This window comes from Carcharodon carcharias, chromosome 2 (genome assembly GCF_017639515.1).
Source record: "Carcharodon carcharias isolate sCarCar2 chromosome 2, sCarCar2.pri, whole genome shotgun sequence".
NCBI classification, from domain to species: Eukaryota; Metazoa; Chordata; class Chondrichthyes; order Lamniformes; family Lamnidae; genus Carcharodon; species Carcharodon carcharias.
Window position 1 is genome coordinate 223706231 of NC_054468.1, and position 22022 is coordinate 223728252.

General features: G+C 42.2%; 1 protein-coding gene across 4 annotated transcripts in view; it reads right to left on the reverse strand.

The window, feature by feature from the left end:
- The window catches only part of LOC121273513 (endoplasmic reticulum membrane-associated RNA degradation protein-like), a 39789-nt gene that overhangs the window by 12465 nt on the left and 5302 nt on the right, over positions 1–22022 (reverse strand). For 3 of the 4 annotated variants that reach the window (XM_041180681.1, XM_041180690.1, XM_041180705.1), the window contains exons 5-15: positions 18406–18495; positions 18084–18181; positions 15795–15931; positions 14840–14954; positions 13332–13434; positions 11745–11774; positions 7932–8000; positions 3573–3743; positions 3393–3476; positions 1941–2020; positions 435–569 (exon numbers count right to left, since the gene is read on the reverse strand). In XM_041180681.1, coding sequence (XP_041036615.1) covers positions 435–569; positions 1941–2020; positions 3393–3476; positions 3573–3743; positions 7932–8000; positions 11745–11774; positions 13332–13434; positions 14840–14954; positions 15795–15931; positions 18084–18181; positions 18406–18495 — 1112 coding nt within the window. The remainder of the gene's footprint in view (positions 1–434; positions 570–1940; positions 2021–3392; positions 3477–3572; positions 3744–7931; positions 8001–11744; positions 11775–13331; positions 13435–14839; positions 14955–15794; positions 15932–18083; positions 18182–18405; positions 18496–22022) is intronic. The other variant, XM_041180700.1, reaches the window with a different exon arrangement.

Here is a 22022-nt window from a genome sequence, read left to right on the forward strand (position 1 = left end):
GAAAGAAAGGTTTGCAGGCATGCAGAGATCTCGGAGGATAGCATGGTGGAGGGTGGTATAAAATTAGTGAGGCGCAATGCCACGCAGGAATTTGAAAATCAGGATAAGCATTTTAGCTGTTGAGACTTGGGGGTGGGCAATTGAAAATTAAAAAACCTCAGTGATAAGACTTTTGTCAGGCAAGATATGGAATCAAGGTGACTAAACAGAATTAAGATACTAATTGAATGGCAAAACAGGCTCGAGGGGCTGAATTGCCTACTCCTGTTCCCATGTTCCTGTTTGCATTGTGCATCAGTCAGCGGCTATGCTCATTACAGTTTTAGGATTCCACAATGTTCATGCTGTCAACAACCTCATGTTAAGAACAGGCATCTATAGGGAAAGAAACCACAATGAAAGAGTCAAAAAGATTCCTGAAACTCGATACCTACGCCTCAGCGAACAAATACTGGGAGGGATTAAGCTTTTTGTTGTAGACCGTCTGCAGTCGGTTTATTAGGTTAGAAACAAGCTCCTCCAACAGGCAACCATGAGCAGCTTGTGCTGCGGGACCTAAACGACCAGATCTGCGGAGTAGTGACAAAAAGAAACCATTTTAAAGATCAACAATGTTTCCTCACTATTGATTTCATAATCAATAATAATCAATAAGCATTCCCATTATAAAGTTAACTTTACATTTTTCCCATTAATGTAATAATCAATACACTTGCCCTTGTTAATTTAATATTCAATCTTATCCTCATTATTAATTTAACATTACATTTGCTCCATTATTAATTTACTAATCAATATATTTGCCCTATTGTCCATTTATGCATGAGGAAAAAACATCAATGATTTGCTTCCCCTGATAATATGTTTCCATTTTTCTATCCCTTTTTCTTTCCTCCTCTTCTAGGGACACAGTGACCTGTGCTGGGCTATAGTTCCACCAGCAGCACACACCTTGCTCATGTGAGAGCTTAGACAGTCAAGTACTAGCAGGCTTTCTGTAGTGAATGTGTCCCTGATCCTACCTCCGTAGACTTGCATGTTTCAGCAAGGTGATTAGAAATGGTTATATTAAACCAGGTTAAAAAATACCTTGCATTTATATAGCACCTTTCACAAATTCACAAAGCTCTTTACAGCCAATGAAGTGCTTTTTGAAGTGTTGTCACTATTGTAATGTAGGAAACTCAGCAGCCAATTTGCATACAGCAAGTTCCCACAACCTGCAATGTGAGAATGAGCAGATAATCTGTTTTCTTATGTTGTTTTGAGGGATAAACCTTGACCATGACACCTGGGAGAACACCTCTCTGCTTCTTCAAAACAGTTCAGTAGAATCTTTTACACCCACCTGAGAGCGGATGAACCCTTAGTTTAACATTTCAGGTGAAAGATGGCACCTCCGACAGTGTAGCACTAGGAGTGTCAGCCTGAATTTTTGGTGCTCAAGTCTCTAGAGTGGGATTTGAACTCACAACCTTCTGGGCCAGAGGTGAAGGTTCTACCATCTGAGCCACACAAGACCAAAGTCAACTGCGAGGAGGACAGAGCCAAGTGGGAATAGCTAGCCCAGCAGTGACCAGGACTCAATCCTGAGACTGTCCATGTGTCAGTTGGACAAGAGATGTCATTTAAAAAAAATCAGAAGAACAATACGTAACTCAGTAAAGTATGATTTTACTGAACACCCTTTTCCCCAGCAGAGGCGACAGGATAACAATAAACAACAGCAGGACCTTAAACGACTTACTCCTCCTAAGCTATGGCTATTGACACCAATTGCAGCACCCTTACTGCCAACCCATACAACATCAGAAAACTCTGCACAGACTTTCCTGTATACTCCAGCTACTCACTGCTTTCAACAGTCAGGCCTGCAAGGTAGATATAACTTCATGTCTTTAAACAGCAGCATCTAACTGCTGGTAGCAAGGTCTTCCTACCCAGGTCTGTCCAGTGCTTGTCCTAGTGCTGGTTTAGGTATCTCATCCCATTTCTGGAGGCTTTCAATGCAGTGTCGAAGCTGTAAGAATGAGCAGTTGCACGTATTACGCATCCTGAAAAATCAACAACGTAACAACAGGTTCTCGCACATTCTGCTCAATGACAGGCCAACTTCACACAGAAGAAAAAAGCAGGAATTCTTGTTTAGAAATTAATAAACTGGCAGCTTCCCCTGCTGCCATGATGGCACATCTGCAGCTAAGCCATATTGAACAGGCTCAATCTGGAACTACCATTTCAATTCCGATAATGCAATACCACAGCTCACAACTAAGGTAGCTGGTGACAGAATTTTCATATTATTATTTTTAAGAGGAGGAAGTGCTTACAAGCATCTGAAATAAAGAAAAAAAGTTGTATGCATATCACTTCCTCAGGAGTGTCCTGAAGTTCTTTACAGCCAATACAGTACTGTAGTTTAACAGTGCAGTTCTACGTTACAACAGCTAATTAGATGCCTCACATTTCTACAGTGCTTTATGTGGATTTTTATAGTTATAATCTAGAATTAAAAACCCAAGCAATGTCTTATTTATAGCAGTAAGTGACAGGCAAGGAAATGCAACTTCTAACTCCTGTTTATCATTATGGAATGTTAAAAATAAAAAAAAAGCCCAATCTTTCAGGAAAAAAAAAGACAGAAACCCTTATAATTTATATATTTAAAGCACCTTAGAGCCAACAACGGGGCAGTTAGCTCAGTTGGCTGGACGGCTAGAGTTTGGTGCAAAATAACAGCAACAGCGAGGGTTCAATCCCCAGAAAGTCTGAGGTAGATCTTGAGGGCTGCCTCCGTGATTTACCCTATAGTTAAACCATGGCATAGTGGTTACGCAATCCTCAGACAACAAGGACGTTACACGGAGAGAGCGAGCACATGTTGAAGTGTAGTCGCTGCTGTAATGTAAGAAACGCAACAGCCAGTTTGCACAGAGCAAGCTTCCACAAGCAGCGATGCTATATGACCAGATAATGTGTTTCAGTGACGTTCACTGAAGGATAATTGTTTTTTCCTTGAAAGAGCTAGCACAGACTCGATGAGTCAAATGGCCTTTTCCTGTGGCGTACTATTCAATGATCCTATGAATAATATTGCCTTCCTGCTCTTCCTGTAAATGTTATCTGCTGGGATAGTGTAGGCTGGGTGAGCAGAATGAGTGTAGACCCTTTGCACGAATGCTGTGAACCAGAAATTCTGGCACTGTGCAATCATCAATAAAACAAAACTCAAATCGTATACATAATACACCTAACGTTTTGCACCGTTAGGTCAGTGCTGCATTATTCTGATCAGTAACTGATGGACAACCTTCACTGGACTTTTGCATTAAAAATAAGGACAGAAATTCAAATCTCCAGAGCAATTTGAGGCAGTAAAAAACTAGGGGCACCTGCTGTTTAAGCCTTCCAACCGGATGGAACCGAGAGCAATATGAACGTGTAGAACTGATGATCATTCTCAGGCACTTGTCTTCCTAGTTAAACAGATGCCATACATTAGACAATATTAAGATGTACATGTGACAAAAGAAACGGAACATAAACGGTGCATGTAAGAATTATCTGGTTACCGTAACAACTCCATTTTCCCCTCTGTAGCAGTGATGTAGTAAAACGACAGCCAGTGCCACTACATGACTGGCTATTTCTCTAGGAAACGCTTTCAAATCTAGTTCACCATGACTTAGGTGATCCCGGAGTCGAGGGCCTTCCTGGTGGTTTAGCAGGTCCCAGAGAATCTCCTACAGAACAGATGCGACGAGAGACATGAGTAAGTTGACCTGGAACCAATGTTTCCTAGATGCAACCCTTATGGCTCTAAGTAGCAAGACTGGAAGCACTGAGATGGAGGCAGTAGACAAATTCAAGTACCTAAGCTCGAGAAACATCAAAGTTAAATCCAAGAATAAAATCCAGGTTAGATGAGCTACGACATGAGGCGTGATCAGTGACTTAACTAGTGCCTGGAAGGTCTAAGGCATCAGCATGGAGCTGAAAAAATATCTAGTACAATCATGCGTGTGGAGTGTTGCACTTTATCGATGCGAGGATTGGACTCTGAAGCAAAGGGATGAGAGGAGAACAGCTTTATGGCAGAGGATGTTCAGGATCAGCTGAACGGACAGAAAGACAAATGAGTGGGTTAGATCAAGAGAAATAGTTCAGGAATCAAAAGGGTTGTTAAATACAGTCAGAGAAAGAAAGATAGCCAAGTACAGACATTGGAAACAAAGACCTGACAGCCTTATCCTGGGAATAAGTGAAGGAAAATGAGGGTAAAAACAGAAGAGGAAGTAGTAAAATCGGAAGGGTGGATAATATTGAGACGTGGACTGAGGGAGACTTGAAGAAAACCAGGGGAGAAGTAAGGCGATGTCAACGGCTCCACTAAGGTTACAGTAAAAATTAACAAACCCTAGTGATCCCTCAATTCCCTCTCCAGTTCCCAGATTCTGGGTCTCCACCCCTCCTCCACCCTCCCTTTCCAAAATGCTGCTGGGCCATGAGAGATCGTCCCATTTAGGTCTGATTCTGGCTGCCTATCTTCCCACTGTTCCCAGATCCCAGGGTCAGTGACAAGGGAATACCACTGACCTTTTCTCACAAACCCTCCAACATCATGCAAACACCACCAGGTGAGATCTGTTGAGATTTTTATTAAAATTCTTTCATTTTCTTACAGGATGTGGGCTTGGCCATCCCAATGTCCTGTAACTGAGGACTTGCCTGACCACTTCAGAGGTGCAACGTCATGTCACACGGGCCACAGTCATGCGCCTAAGGCCGGCAGCTTTCATTCTCTGAAGGGAGTCACTGACTGTGCTCAGATCTCATGACAATCTGGCACTCTCCACAGCCATGTTCCCAGTGCCAGTCCACAAAATTACCAGAAATAAAAATAAGAAAATACTGGAAAAACTCAGCAGGTCTGACAGCATCTGTGGAGAGAGAAACAGAGTTAACGTTTCGAGTCCACATGACTCTTCTTCAGAGCTAAAGCAAATTCCAGGAAAGAATCTGGTAATTTTATGATAAAGGCAAAATACCGTGGATGCTGGAAATCTGAAATAAGAACAGAAAATGCTGGAAATACTCAGCAGGTCTTTACCTCTGCTTCTCTCTCCACAGATGCTGCCAAACCTGAGTTTATCCAGCATTTAGTTTTTATTTTAGATTTCCAGCATCTGTTTGTGTCATAAAATTACCACATTCTTTGCTGGAATTTGAGTTCATCACACCCATAACCAGCATATTACCATGCCTATCACATATATGTAATATATGGCAAATAACTGCTACCTATAAAGCAGCTTTAGGTTCTTTGTTAACAAAAGCTAAATGCTGCTGGTGCTGGAGAATTCCGAAGAGTCATATTGAACTCAAAATGTTAACTCTGTTTCTCTATCCACAGAAGCTGCCAGAATTGCTGGGATTTCCCAGCACTTTGTTTTTATTTCAGATCTGCAGTATTTCACTTTTATGTTAGGTTCTTTGTTAACTTGTACTTGTTACAGCTATGCTAGCAGCTTTGCTTTTTGCTGCTATGTAACAATAGCTTGCCGCTTATGACAACAATGGGCATAAAAAGGCCAGTCAGTCTATCGAGTTCATGATGGTTGGAGCATCATGAAGAGGCTCTTCCTAACCCTGCCCCTGCAGCCATTGTAATCTCCTGGGACAGTTAACTCGCAAGAATGGTGAAACATCAAGGTTGTTTTATCCTGCTGGCAGGTCTCCCCGGCGCTTCTCACTAGTCCAGAACATCAGTCTCAGTTGTAATACTTAGACGATAACATGCTTGTCCCTTTAAGGCACTTGCTGTGGTGAGGTGATCTAATCTGGGTCATTGTAGCAATTTATAAATTGCTGATTACCATCAGAAGGAAACTCCAACTGCTCAAATTCCAACCTGCAATCGAAAGGCTAGAGAAACAGAGACACCTGGGGCTATATGTGCATAAATCATTGAAGGTGGTGGGGCAGGTTAAGAAAGTGGTTAAAATGATACACCTGCACTAGATCCTGGGCTTTATAAATAGAGGCACAGGGTATAATGAACTTTCATAAAACACTGGTTTAGCCTCAACTCAAGTATCGTGTCCAATGTGGGGAGGTAGTAGCATAGTGGTATTACTCCAGCCACCCAGACTAATACTCTGGGAGCCTGGGTTCGAATCCCACCATGGCAGATGGTGAAATTTGAATTCAATAAAAATCTGGTCATCCTTCAACCTCGCCTGACTCCAGATTCTTAAATGCCCTCTGAACTAAGGCAATTAAGGATGGGCAGTAAATACAGGCCTAGCCAGCGACGTCCACATCTCCTATCGTTAGGAAGGTGCAGAAAAGGTTTACAAGAATGAAATCCCTCATTCCTGGAACTAGTTATGTAGATAGGTTGGAGTAGCCAGAGTTGCTCTCCTTAGAGAGGTTGAGAGGAGATTTGATAGAGGTGTTCAAAATCATGAAGGGTGTAGGTAGAGAGAAACTGTGTCCATTGGCAGAAGGGTCAAGAACCAGAGATTAATGGCAAAAGAAGTGACAGGAGGAGAAAGTTTTTAACGCAATGAGTGGTTAGGATCTAGAATGCACTGCATGAGAGTGTGGTGGAGGCACATTAATCGTGGATTTCAAAAGAGAACTGGATAAGCACCTGAAGGGTTCAAACTGCTGGTCTACGGGAAAAGAGCGACGCTTTGGGGCTAGCTGGATTACTCTTGCAGAGAGTTGGCATGAACGCAATGGGCTGAATGGTAACAGCACAGAGGAAAGCCATTCTATGAATATGATCGGTACTGTGTGATGAGCATGCGGCAAGACACAAGACATTACGGTAGAATTTCCTGAGACGACATAATTGGGAAGTTACACCCAAAATTACACACAACAATTTGCTCACTTAGCCAATGTCCATTTACATCCAAACTTCCTGCTAATTTCATGAGCATGCACTGGAATGTAAAAATAGCTGTAAACAAGCAGAAATCAGGGTAAACAATCTGGGTCCAAGGAAATCACAGAACTCATCATATTTTCCTTTCATAAGTATGAAGATTAAGGTTTCCAGCCATTTAGCTATCACTCATATATATTAGCCACAGCATGAACATGTCTTGTGTATGCTTTTCAATTTTACCAAAGCAGTAAAAAAATTTCAGTGAAACAGCGAAGATAGTGCATGTCTCAATGAAGATAAATCACTCAAATTCACAATAAAACACCAGGAAAATGATTTTCATTTCCTGCTTCCCCCTAAAATTCTGCATTTTATTTTACACCCCCCTTTTGTACTAGTGTAACTGCAGGAAATTTGTGTGCACATTTCTTTATCCTGGGGGTGGAGCAATTATAACGAGTTGATATGTGTTCAGTCTCAGAGATTGAAAGGCTGTTGTAAAAGAGCAATGAAACTCAGGCATTGTGTAATTATGCATGCAACACTCTTGCGCCAGAGTTTTCTTGTTCTTTTGCATGAGTTACTGTACTCCATGCCCCGATTACAAAGGTTGAGGGCTGTGAATTCCACAAGAGATTTCAACCCTACGTAGACCTACCTGTTTATTCCCTCCCAAATAAGTGCAACCAGTGGATAACCAGTTCTGGATGTCTTACTATGCATGTCACTTTTGTTGTAGGGTGTTGGATACCATTTGTTAGGTCGTAATGAAGCCTTCATAGTGTCAAGTTGGTTAACTCTATGTATTTATTAACTACAAGAATTATGTACATTTACAGTAAAGGGTTCAAGCTAGGAACTGTCTCCATGCTTGCTTGTGCACATGGCTCTGTCCAACAGTAGACTGGCCCCTAGGTGAGGGTCATGTGTTCTCTTACTGTGTGGGCGGTACTGTACTCAGTCCCACATTAACCCTATGTGCCAGGCCCTTATGGTACAACTTCCGCAAGAACCAGATTTGAAAAAGACGTACCATTATAGGATCTCCCAGAGCTGGAGGAAGCTGATTTTTAACATCATTGTCTAGATGTTTTGCCAGCATCTGTAGGGAAAAGCAATCTGCTATAACTCATGTGGTTTCAGAACAAGGGATATAAGTACCAAATGTGTTGATAGTTTGAGCTGTTTCTGCAGGAATCCAGAGGGCTCGTGATAATTTGATTTTTTTTTTTAAATACACTTTCACACAATTACCAGATTCAAATGCTGTCACCAAAGATTTCAGCTCTGCGGGAGAGTGCTCAGGTGATGTCAATTAGCTGCTCTCCCGCTTTGGTTCCTGGGCTTTGTTGATGAGTTTGTCCTGATCATCAAAACTTAGGTTATCTGAGGTTGACACTGCAAATAAATATGCCCTCGAGTCGGAGTCATGTTGGATGTATTTCTCGCTAGAAAATATCCAAATTGGACGCTAACTATGGAGCCACTGCATATTGGATATGGACTGGATTTGATTTGGGGGGTGGGGGGAGAGAACATTGTAGTGTGTCACACAGACCATGTACACTTCGATGTTTATTGTGCAATCTGTGCCAGTTTCCCCGTCTGTGTTTTTGGCTTACTGTTCATTCTTTCATTAATGTTATGACATTCCGGAAAGGTTAGATTTTGCTTTGAGGTTGTAACTAGCATGGTAGATTGCCGGGGGGGGGGGGGGGCGGAATTAGTCCATGTAGCATGTTTCGACTTTCGAAAAAGCATTTGATAAAGCGTCTATCATTTTAAGCAGATCAAAGGATTCCAATGAGAAGGATTTGATAAGGTGCTACATGAGAAAGTATTATACAAAATTAGGGCTCAGGATTGGGGATAATATACTCGCAGTAGGATTGGTCAGTAGACAGAAAACAGGAGGAATAAATGGCTTAGCAGGTTACTGCAAACATCAATGTGTGAGCCTCAGCTATTTACAATCTGTCAATGGCAGGTGAGCGGTTGAGTGTAATGTATCCAAGTTTGCTGATTAAGGTGGGAAAGTTAACTGAGGTGCACACAAAGAGGGCCATAGGCAGGTGAAATTCAGTAGGCAGGAATGTGGGAGATTGAACATAATATGGAGAAGTATGAGGTTCTCCTCTTTGGAAGGAAAAATAGAAAAACAATTTTTTTTAAATGGTGAGAAACTGGGAAACGGTGTTTAGAGGGTCTTCGGTGTCTTTGATATGTGAATCACAAAGTTAACATACAAGTGCAACAAGCAATTAGGAAAGCAAATGGCATTTATTTCGAAGGGATTTGAGTATTATTTACAGTATAAATGACTTGGATGAGGGAAATTAATGTACTATCACCGAGTTTGCAGATGACACAAAAATAGGTGGGAAGGCAAGGGGTGACGATGACACAAAGAGTCCACAGAGAGATATAGACAGGTTCAGTGAGGGGCAAAAATTTGGCAGATGGAATATAATGTGGGAAAATGTGAAGTTATGCACTTTGGCAGGAAGAATAGAGGAGCTGAATATCACTTAAGTAGAGAAAGCCTGAAGAAAGCTACAGCACAAAGGGATTTGGGGATCCAAGTGCATGAATCACAAAAGGCTAACATACAAGTTCAGCAGGTAATAGGGAAGGCAAGTGGAATATTGGTCTTTGTTTCAAAGGGAATGGAGTATAAAAATAGGAAAGTCCTGCTAAAACTATACAAGGCACTAGTTAGATCACACCTAGAATACTGTGAACAGTTTTGGTCCTCTTATCTAAGGAAAGATATACTGGCATTGGAGGCAGTCCAGAGAAGGTTCACTAGGTTGATCCTGGGGATGGAGAGATTTTCTTATGAGGAGAGGTTGAATAGGTTGGGCCTGTACTCATTGGAGTTTAGAAGAATGAGAGGTGACCTTACTCAAACATATAAGATTCTTAGGGGGCTTGACAGGGTAGATGCTGTTTCCCCTTGTGGGACTCTCTGGGACCAGAGGGCATAATCTCAGAGTAAGGGGTCGCCCATTTAAAACAGAGATGAGGAGGAACTTCTTCTGAGGGTAGTCAATTTGTGGAATTCTTTACCACAGAGGGCTGTAGAGGCTGGGACATTAAGTATAATAGTAAGGGAATTAAGGGTTATGGGGAAAAGGCAGGAAAGTGGAATTGAGGATTATCAGATCAGCCATGATCTCATTGAATAGCAGAGCAGACTCGATGGGCCGAATGGCCTACTTCTGCTCCTTATGGCCTTATGGTCTAATAACATTGCAATGTAGGGAAAAATAATAATATTGTTGGTTCAGGATTTTTTGTACAAATGCAGGCGTTAACTGACTTTTTACACTTGCAAGTTTGCAGTGCTCACTCGGATGGATGCAATCCTTCAAATTTATAACAAAACTGCTGGGATTCTATTCAGCATTTTTTTTAAAAAAAAGAGGGTGCTCCCCCCGCCACCTCCTTAAAAAGTACAGCTGAATTAAGGAAGAGGATTTGTACGTTAAAAGCAAATCAGTACCACAGCAACAGTACTTTAAATAAAATGACAGACAAGAGGAATGCCCAGAAGAGTTTCCTGGTGGAAAGAAAAACCCCTAGGTTTCAGAAATCCAGAAAGTTACATATATCTGAAGTGGTAAAGAAAAAGAACTTGCGTCTATATAACACCTTTCACAACCTCAGAAAATCCCAAAGTGCTTTACAGACAATGCTGCACTTCTGAAGTGTAGTCACTGTTGTAATGTAGGAAACAGGACAGTCAACTTGCACACAGAAAGACACTGCAAATGCAATCCAGACAACGTGTTTTAGCGATATTGGTTAAGGATGAAGAACTCTTCTGTTCTTCTCTGAAACAGTGCCTTGGGGTCTTTCACATCACCGCCATTAGGTAGCGGTCACAGCAGCCAAGCTGCACACAGCAAGATCCCGCATACGACAATGAAATAAGTGACCTGATAGCCATGGGATTAGCTGGTCAGATCGCCAGGGAGAACTTGACAGAACGGTCTCTGTGATGTGCCCTGTAACTTGAGTTTAACAGAAGCTTTACTAGCGCTGCTGGTATCTGCCTTCATTCATCTAGCAATAAAGTCACTTGTGGCTTTAATGAGCCAAAATGCTACTATAGCATCCAACCTGAATAGAGCTCAGAAATAAGGCAAGCCACTTTCACCGACTGGAGAGTCGGTAACCAAAGGCAATTGGCAAAAAAAAAACCTGGGGTTTGGGTGAGAAAGATGTGGTGAAGGGTAGTGGACAGAGATTCATTAACTTTCAAAAGAGAACTGAATATATACTTAAAAAGGAAAAAAAAACTGCAGAGTTAAGGAGACCATGTCCTCTACACCTAGAAGGACAAGGGATGCAAGGGAACAACACCGCCTGCAAGTTCCCCTCCAAACCACATGCCATCCTGACTTGGAAATATATCGTAATTTCTTCACTGTCGCTGGGTCAAATTCCTGGCACTCTCTCCCTAACAGCACTATGGGTGTACCTACACCACATGGACTGCAGTGGTTCAAGGCGGTGGCTCACCACCACCTTCTCAACGGCAGTTAGAGATGGGCAATAAACAGTGGTGTAGCCAGCAAAGCCTGCATCCTGTGAACAAATAAAGTGATAAAAAAAAGTGGTACTAATTGGATCTCTCTTTCAGAGAGCAGGCACAGGCACAATGGGCCGAATGGTCTCCTTCTGTGCCATATGATTCTAACTCTCCGACTATCTCCTCTTGGTTATTCATTGGTGCTATCAGATAGAACTATAAAAGCTGGTTAACATGATTAAACACAGAAACAGTGAAAAGGAAGCAATCAAAACTACATTTTTAAATCATCACAGAGATCAAACTTACCTCATCAAACGTGGTGTAGAGTGTTGTGGACTGTGAAAAAACAAAATAGAAATTATGAAATTCAAATGGCGAGTGAATTTTTCTGCTTGCATGAATTTCAGGTAATAGCCCAACCAAAAACTAATTAAAACAGCAGCTTCTCTGGGGTAAACTAAACTGCATTCATATTTTGAATTCTCCTCCTTTCACTTGCCTCCCCTTCTTTGGATGCTTCCATAGGAGAACTGAACCATGCTGCAGTGTATGTGCCTTCTAAATAGGAGCAATAACTTGGGTTTACGTCCACCGCACTTTCCACAGATCTTTCTCCTTCGAGAAAGACCAAAGAAAAGCTGCTCCCATTAGCTGATGGTACAATGTCTAGGGGATACAGATTTAAGGTTTTGGGCAAGAGAAACAGGGACGATGCAAAGAAGAATTTTTTTTTAATGCAGTGATTGGTTATGATCTGCAACTCGCTGCCCACGAGGGCGGTGGAAGCAGAGATGACGAATGTTTAAGAAAACTGGATTGGCACTTGAGGGAAATAAACTTACAGGGCCTACACGGATGGGTGGGGGAATGAGACTGACCGGATTGCTGTAGAGACAGCCAGCATTGGCTCGATGGGCCAAGCATCCCCCTTCTGCGCCATCGTGACTCTGACTCCCTAGATGAAGAGCCCACCATTTATACAACTATAGGTGGAGCCTGTTCTCCTACCCAACCCTGAGAGAAGAAGAGCCATGATTAATTCCCAGTCAGTCTGCATAGTTAATTTTGGATGTTAACAATCAAGCTGTAACTTATTTAGGCCTCGATGTGTTTGCTCACATGGAGACAGTGATGGTGAAACTAGACAAGGTCGAGGATGCAAAATGAACGGAACAGTTTTTTGTTTCCTAATAAAGGACACACCTGATAATCTCTCCTATTGAAGTCAATGAAACAGATTATCAGATGGGGCATATAATATGCAGCCTATCTGATATTCTTGGTTTTGAATACCCGTCCATGCCCAGCTGAGCTACTGGTTGGCATTATTGCAACGCACACAATTTGAGGGCTTACAGTGCAGGAAATTGCCAAGATTTTACAGGGTTTAGGAAATAAAAGCTAAGAATCAGGAATCAGTAGTTGAGGAATGTTGAATTTGTGATGTTGAGGTCTGAAACTTGCCAAAGGGATACGAGGAGTTTTGAGGTTGAGGGAGACTTGAGTAAAAGTGAGAGACAGTGTAATGATTCTTGAGGGTGCAGGGAGCATGAAGCATGTGTCTCATCACCAGCACTCTGCTTTCTCTGTAGTGAATTTTAAAGGTTTAATAGTGCAAAAAATCTGAACTCAGCATAATGTAGCCCTGCATTAGTTTCGATACCCTTGTGTCCACGATGCCATTGGTAATGATATAAGGTGGGAAAGGTTCAGGGAGCCCCTTTATCATGCTGAAGAAAGAGCCTCATTTGTAAAGCACCTCACATCCTGAGGAATTCCTAAAGCATGTTGCGACCAATGGATCAGTCTTGTAAGTTCTCTCGTTTGTGTAGGCACATAGGTTAGGACTGTCTGAAGGTGAGCAGATTGCCCCTAATGTTTGAATGTGCTTACCTCTGCAGTCAGCAGTCTGTTGGGGCAGTTGTTAACTGTTGTAAAAAATTTGCGGAGTCCCATCTCCAACTGAGGTAGTAGCAGTATTGTACAGTCCGCATACCTGCAGATACAAGATTCACATCACCATGCGCTGAACAAAGTTTCAGCAGTGTAACATTCCAACACTAAGGTGAGGTCGAGTGTTAATGAGATCAGATGACTGATACCAAAGGTATCAAAGGTACAATTTCTGTTGCCTATTATGAGCTAATTTTAACCAGGTCCAAATCTAGATTTTTATGGTGTTTTCAATTGTACTTTTAAAAAAACAATATCAGGAGTGAAAACTGTTCAAAACTCAGAGGAGGAATTAGAGTTGTAACAACACAGGAGGCCATTAGGCCCATCAAGTCCACACAGGCTCTCTGTACAGCAATCCAGTCTCCCCTCTTTCTAGGATGCGAAGATGAACCTTTTGTTCAGGAGTTCACTATTGTGATGCAGCAGGGAGAAGTTACTAAACTTAAAATCCCACTGCTGGACAAGCGAGGAGCTCTTGGTGGTCTATCAACCCTTTCCCCGCTTATTGACTAAGTTTGAGTTTATTGCTAATGTTTGTCAATGGGTTAAAACTCAGCCCTTGCAAGAATACAGGGCATAAATTCAGCCACTAACTTCTGCCTGTTTTATAACCATTCAGACTTTGTAAGTGTTGGTTACTTTTTATATATTGCTGTTGCCAAACAAGACACTGCATATGTTTCTTACCCAGTTTCCTAAGAACATAAGAAACAGAAGCAGGCCATGCAGCCCAAACCACCTGCTGTCCTTCAATAAAACCATGGCTAAACTTCTACAAACAACTCCACTATCCTACCTGACCTACATATCCCTTGATTCCTCTTGAATTTAAAAATCCATCAATCTCAGTCTGGAATACACTCATCAACTGAGCATCGATAGCCCTCTGGGGTAGTGAATTTCCAAGACTGATAACCCTCTGGACTTTAATTGTTCCAACCTAAAATCAGAAACCCCACCAATGTCTTGTTTACAACACTAAGTAGGAGCCAAGCAAATGCAACTTTTGACTTCTGTTTATCTCTGTGAATGGTGTGAACTAAGCAAACAATTCCAACTTTACAAGAGCGTAAGACCTTATATTTACATTGTGTCTCACAACCTCAGGAGATCCCAAAATGAACTACCAATGAACTACATTAGAAGTGTAGTCCCACAAACAGCATTCTGATAATGAACAGATAATCTGTCGGCTAAAGAATAAATATTTGCTAAGACACCCGGGATAACTGCCCTGCTCTGCTGTGAAATAGTGCCATGAGGTATTTCACATCCACCCAAGAGGGGCAGGCAGAGCCTCGGTATAATATCTCATCCGAAAGATGGCACCTCCAACAGTGCAGCACTCCCTCATAAATGAAAAACTCTTTTTTAAAAAAAAACTTCATGAGACACAATCCTTGGACTCGAGCAGTGCCACAGCAGACCAAATATTTTTATCTTACCGCTGATTTTTATAAGCTGCAAGTCCCTCTCTCCAGTAAGGCAGCATGATTTCTACTACAAAATCAGATTTCCCAATAAAATCCTCTGCTACAGCAATCGCCTCCTCATTAATATCTGTTTTTTTAAAAAAAACACACTAACATTATAATGTGCAGGGCTGGTATAATCTCAGCATACAATTTGTTTTTCATTAGATCCCTCTTTGTGCTGGCAGCTAACTCTACTATGACCCGAATGTGATGCCATGATCTTAAACAAAAAAGGTATTTCCTCTTCCTGTGACTGGACTGATATTACAATAAAATTTGGTGACTGTCAGTGAAGCCTCGAGGAAAACTGTAGAAGAGAGCAGATAGAGTTTTTTTTAAAAAGTAAAGCCCTGCAAGTTGTTATGGTCTGGAATGCATTGCTTTGCAAGGATGGTGAAAGCAGACTCAATAGTAGGTCACAAAAGGAAATTATATATATAATATATATACATATATTTGAAAAGAAATAATTTAATGAGTTATAAAGCAAAAGTAGGAAAATTGGCACTAACTGGGTAGCTCTTTTAAGGAGCTGGCACAGGTACTATGGACCAAGTGGCAAGGTTCCACGAATAACCAAAAGTTACTCACATGGTCATTAACACATTAGAAAATAATCCCTTCCTGAAAGCATTGACTGCTTCATGGTGTTCCACAGTTACCTGATCTCCTTTGGCACTGCCACCAAGTGGCCATTCTTCCAATGTGCAGTCACTGGATAGCAAACAGCAATCCTGGTCAGCTAACCACCCCCAACCCCCTCAACTGAAGCACTGAGGCCCAGTGCAGCAGTAGGGATCGGCTAACTGGGAACACGGGCGGGATGGGAGCCGGGGGTTTTGTCGCTGAGATGCTCCATCCCTTACCCAGCTAAGACAGTAAGGGTTCTACAATTAATTTCCAGCTTTTTTTTCAGGCAGCTCACCAGGGAAGGTAGCAAGTTCCTCCAGCTGTGTCAATTTGAAACAAGGTCGATGGAGGAGCGTGAGATTTCTCTGAAGCTGGACACCTTTCAGTATCTGCCCCAATCCAGCTGTTAATAACAGCAGCATGGAGGTGTACCTAGAGATAATTACATTACAATGAAACACAGACAGACCGTTTTCTTTTAAGTACATGAATAACCTGTTTCCATAAAAAGTTGGACCAATTAAACCCAAAAATGCTGGGAATACAGAGTGGCTTCATCAGCATTTGAAAGAAGACAGACAAACATCAAAAACAGAAAATGCTGGGGACACACAGCAGTTCAGGCCGCATCTGTGGAGACAGAAACAAAGTTAATGTTTCAGGTCAATGACCTTTCATCAGAACCGGAGGAAGTTAGAGATTTAACAGTTTTTAAGCAAGTACAGAGGCAGGATGAAAGGAAGGCAGGGGAGAAAGATCAGAGAGCAAGGTGCGAGATCAGGTGGAGGGCAAAAGATCGCTTAACAAAAGGAATGATGGTGCAAAGCAAAAGGGAGACAGCAGAACGTGTCAAGAAAAGATTATCCTCAAAGTATAATGTGGAGCCATCTTGTTCATTCAGTTTAATTGATTAAATTTTAGTATTTTAATATATTAGTGTTATACATCAGTATTTCTGTTATACTACAGGAATTAATTTTAGCACAATAATAGTAATGCACTGGTGTTATAATGCAGCATATGTTATAGTGTTACACAGTATTAGTGCTGTAGATCAATATATTGTTACAATATAATATTAATTGCTGCAGTACAGCAATGTATCAGTGTTGTGATGCACCAGAGGTCTGGAGTTTGCATTAGGAATAATGATGAGGCTGTCAGTGTTCATCTGCACTGTTCCTTCGCCACTGACTGCAAAATCCAAGCCAATGATCTAGGAATCAACAGTGTTCTGATGCTGTAATATATTGGAGTTTTGCTGCATTCCTACACATGTAGGAATTCATACTGGAATTACCCCACCCCCTGCCACCCAGTACTGTCAGAGCACCCGCACAACACGGACTGCAGCAGTTGAAGGAGGGCTATTAGGGATGGGCAATACACCAAGGCCTCACTTAAAGTCACTTTATTTAACATTTTTTCGCTTTAATGTTGCACACAGGATGGGGATGCTATACTTGCTGAATGTTGCAAAGTTCACAATAGTTTGTTAAGCGCAGGCTTGCACAAGGTGCCAATTGGACCAAGTGCTGCCATCTTGGAGCGAGTGAGAGGCATCCTCTTGAGTTCCAGGCAACAGCGGCTTTAGTTGAACACTGGACAGTATAGTGTTGTGAGAAGAAACACTATACCTCCAGGTATGGTGGAAGCCTGGACTGTCCTCTTTTGTACAGTACAGGTACAGTTCCTGACACTGCAATCCACTAATTCTGGAGACCCAGGCGTGGTTCCCGTGGAACTTTGCATCGGGTGAGGCAGAGAGCCCATTTTAAAGGCCTGCAGGAGAGGCGTTTGCTACAGCTTACACCGCTGTCCTTGGCTCAGGGGGTTTAAAAATGTACTGGTGTCAATGCTGAAGCAAACAAATAGCATTGAAGGGATTCAAAGTTTTATTTGAAAGTCCACGTTTTTGTTGACTTCTGAAGTAACGATTCTGTTTCCCCTCCTCCACCACTTCCGGGTGTTTGGTTCACAAGAACCAGCTTGAAAATTTTCCCCTATTTTCCTTTAACAGTGTTTTATTCGGTTGCAACTGGATGCAAATATCAGGAACACGCTGCGGTCCTTAATACTGAAAAGCTTTTCAACTGAATTACAATGCAGTGATTTATAGATATGTTCCTTGCTGATGAGATTAGCTCCCACCCTCACCAATGCATCACATTTAAAATCCTCGTAATCATTTACACCTTCCACCATGGTCACACCCCCACTACATATTATCCATATCTGTAATTTCACCAGTCCATTGTCCGCTCCTGACTCATTCCATTCTGCCAACATTAACCTTCTATGCATCTGTCCCTCCCTTTGCCCATCATTGCTCTTTCAAACCCTTAGAGCTATTCTTTGGAACTTCAGCCCAAACCTCCATGTTTAAGATCCTCCTCAAGACCCATTCCTTTGGCTAAGCTTTCAGTTAACCCTCCTCAAGCACCACACCTTCTAGTTGGCTATGGTTTGCCTTGCACTTACTTGAGAAATGTCTTCCATCCTTGGGTGCTGTAGAAACAAGAGCTGTTGAAATTTCTTTTGAATTTTCAATAACAGACACTGACTTTTGGAATCAAATGCTTACATGGGAGGGATTTCTGCAGGAGCTGCGAATCCATGCCACAAGATGTTGCGGAGATTTAAGCTTCGTGGTGATCCCAAGAACACTCGCAGGACATTCATCTGCATTTGGGGAATGACACAAACGGAATTTACTAGAATGTGACCTGATACATACCTCACAAAGAGCACCAGAGTCTTGGGCACATTCGGTTAGATAAATTTAATACAGGAGACATGACAAAATATTAGCAGTGTTCCGTTAAAAAAAAAAATAGAACTGAGAGACGTTCTATTAACCAACAAGCTGACCACTTATATAAAACTAAACAAAAGCAAGTCCTTACCACGCTCTGTCCAAACAAAGTAGCCAGCTCTTGTGAAGTCAGTAGATCTCTCAGGAGAAAAGGACATTCTTTGCCAATCATGAGGAAAACCTAACATAGGAAAATCATCTGGATATCAATGCTCATGATTAGAATGCACACTTATCAGGAATTTACCTGAGGTTAAATTTCTTTTAGTAAGGTTGACCCAAGCAGCAGATGACTCTGCTGATCTTTATTCACCTTAGAACTCTGTAATCCCAAGCAATATTGAGTCAACTTCTGACTCTTATATTCTTCAACTCTCACACCTCTTCCTCGAGGCTTGGGAGCCCAAAAGATGGCAAGAGCTCACATCATGTCCTTGCACAATGTTCACACTCTCATGCTGGGTACTAGAGAATAACAGAAACTGCATCATAAATTGAAGGAAAGCAAAGCTGGCTTTTAGAACTAACGCTTATGCAGGAGAGGTTTCTGGAGTCAGAACACCCGATTTTAATCGTTCCATCATTGTTAGCCGTGCCTTCAACTGCCTAGGTCCTAAACTCTGGAATTTTCTCCCTAAACCTTTCAGCCTCGCTCTGTTCCTTTAAGACGTTCTTCAAAACCTAACCTTTTGACCAAGCTTTCAGACTTCTGTTTTAAAGTCTCCTTACCAAATTTTGTTTGATAATGTTATGAAGTGGCCCCTGGGATGTTCCACTGCTGCAAAGATGCTGTATGCAAGTTGTTGTTGTTGGAAGGAAGCAAACTGTTAGAGAGTTTTACGAACAAGATGACATGACATCTATATGTAGGCATCCCCCCCACCCCCCACCCCAGTCATGAAAAGAACATTTCCTCATCATTTACTGTACTATTTATGTTTTTTTCTTTGGGGGTGGATGGGGGGAAAACAGGGAAAGAAACTCTTTTTTTTAAACGTTCATGCTCTATGTCTTCTGTGTGAACAGTTACAGTAAACCCTCATTTACAATTGCGGTTCCGTTCCTGAAAATTGCAACTTTAAGTGAAACGACCTTAAGTGAATCATGGTTGCCATAGGAATCAATGTTAAAGCCAGATTTGGGTTCCTCTGGACATTTCCTGCCCAGGAAAACCAAAGGACAAGTTGATATGCTGTACCATACATGTGCAGCACTGTGAAATCCTAACTGAAATAACTTGCAAAATAAATCACTGACTATAACAGAAATATATACATTCAAATTTGATAACACTAATCACACAAACAAGCCCCGAGTAACACAGCTTCTGTGTCTCACCCACAGCACTCCTGAAACTCAGCTCAACTTTTTGCTTGCTTTCCTTTCCCATTCTGTCTATATCTCTCTCTCTCCAGAGCCTGGACCCCTTCCTGACACTCTGCAAGGGGGTGGGCCCCTGCCCCAGGCTGCGGATGGAGCTGGGGAAAGGTGGGGTGCTGCAGATGGGGTACCCCCTGCCCCCCCCATCCCCACGGGTTACTGCCCTCACGCTTTACCACCCGGTCAGCGGCCGGCAGCTTCCAGTCTCTGCCCTGTGTTCCTGCTCCCAGATCTTGGGCCTCGCTCTCTCCCTGCAGCCTGGGCCTCTGGTGACTGCGGCGATGGCTCGGGCGTCAGAACATGGCGGTGGCCAACCCAGGGTACAGTGCCAGGGCCAGAGCACAGGTGACATAAAACTGAAAATGGTGATGCAAATCGAAGAAAGGGCCTTAAAGAATAAACTACGTTAAACAGGGCAACTTAAAGGTAAGGACTTACTGTACATATCATGTCTCCCGAGAAAAAGACAATAGCTAGCTTTGTAGAAAGTGCCTCTCCACCCCTACCCTGAGTACGAGGGACAGGTATAATCTCTGTAGAGATCGGTAACTGTTTAATTGAAATTTGAACTTCCAGTTATTAGCTGAAAGGGTGAAATGTCAAGATTTCACATTTTGAAAGAACTTTTACTGTATCAATGACTAAAGACAAAACACTATTAATTAAACACAGTTTCCTTTTTGTAGGCAACTGGGAGGGGAAGAGCAATAATTAGATGTTGGCCAGGCCTGCACCTTAAGCAGAAAATGTGACTCTATTGTTCACCATGCTGCACATGGGTGGGAGCTCATGCCCAGTTTATAAAACTAACAGAATTTGCCTCTTTCCACTTTTACCAACAAAAAACCCAATTTACTCAGTTTCTTAAGTAGACATTCATCTCTCCTGGAACCAATCCAAAGTGTTTCACAGCTTCCCGGGTTTTACTTCTGTTCTTCTTCCAATACTATCTTCCACAGTGACAGTTTTCCCAAGGGATTCTCCCTCTAGCTTCAGCTAGGCAAACCCTCCAGCTTTGTTTTAACACCTCACAAACTAGGTTTTCAAACAGAACATGAGCTCTCACCCCAATTCCATGCAGTGTATAATAGAGTCAGCATTTTCTCTGCTTAAAGTGCAGGCCTGGCCAACATCTATTTTTTGTTCTCCCTCTCTCGTAGCCTACAGATTACACAAGACCAAAACTGCAACTGCCAAAAACCTGCTGTATGTGATATGTCTGGGTTCATAGGGAAGCCTGTAACCTGATCTCAAAATGGCCACCACCACCCCCTTCTCCAAGGCAACAGGAAACACATTAGCTTTGTATCAAGTAAAAATGGTAATAGTCCATCTCTGATCACCACAGCCTTTCACCTTAGAAAGGAAGGAAGGGACAGATTCCAGCACAGCTGTTTACAATGTGATACCAACTCCACCTTTCTGGGTCTTAGGAGGCTTAGTGTCTTCTCATTGTGAACTTAGAAACAGCTGTCATTGTCCCCAGATGTAAACTACTGGAATTTCCATCTCAATAAAACAATCTGACTCTCCCTTTGATCAATTAAACCACACAGGTTTACTGTCAGACAAACCCCAGTAGAGATCACCTGGCTCCTTTAATTTAACCTATATTTAAAGATACAGTCCCAAACCATGATACCGTAATGTTACAAACCAAAAGATTTTACTAAAACATAGAAACTAGAAGGAGTAGGTCATTTGGCCTTTGAAGCTTGTTCCTCTATGTCAACGCCATACTCCTGCTCTCTCCCCATATCCCTCAATGCCTTTAGAGTCCAGAAATCAATTTCCTTCTTAAATATATTCAGTGACTTGGCTTCCAAAGCCTTCTGTGGTAGAGAATTCCATAGGTTCGCCACCCTCTGAGTGAAGAGGTTTTTCCTCATCTCAGTCCCAAATGGTCTAGCCTGTATCCTAAGACTGTGACCGCTTGTTCTAGAACCCCCCCCACAGCCAGAGGGAATATCATCCCTGCATCCAGTCTATCCAGCCCTGTCAGAATTTTATGTGTTTCAATGAGACCTCCTCTCATTCTTCTAAATTCCCATGAATGCTGGCCTAGTCGGCCCAATCTCTCCTCATACGACAGTCCTGCTATCCCAGAAATCAGTCTGGTAAACCTTCGCAGCACTCCCTGCCTTGAACAATCAGGGTCAAGCTGCCTGGTTTAAACTTCAAACAACACTTGGCAGTTAACTGTCAGTCACCATCATTGGTGCATTCCCCACGGCAACGCCTGTACCAATCAGAGTCAACCTGCCGACCAATCAGCACTCTCCACATACAGTATAAATTGTTTTCCCCTTATATTGGTATTCTTGCAAA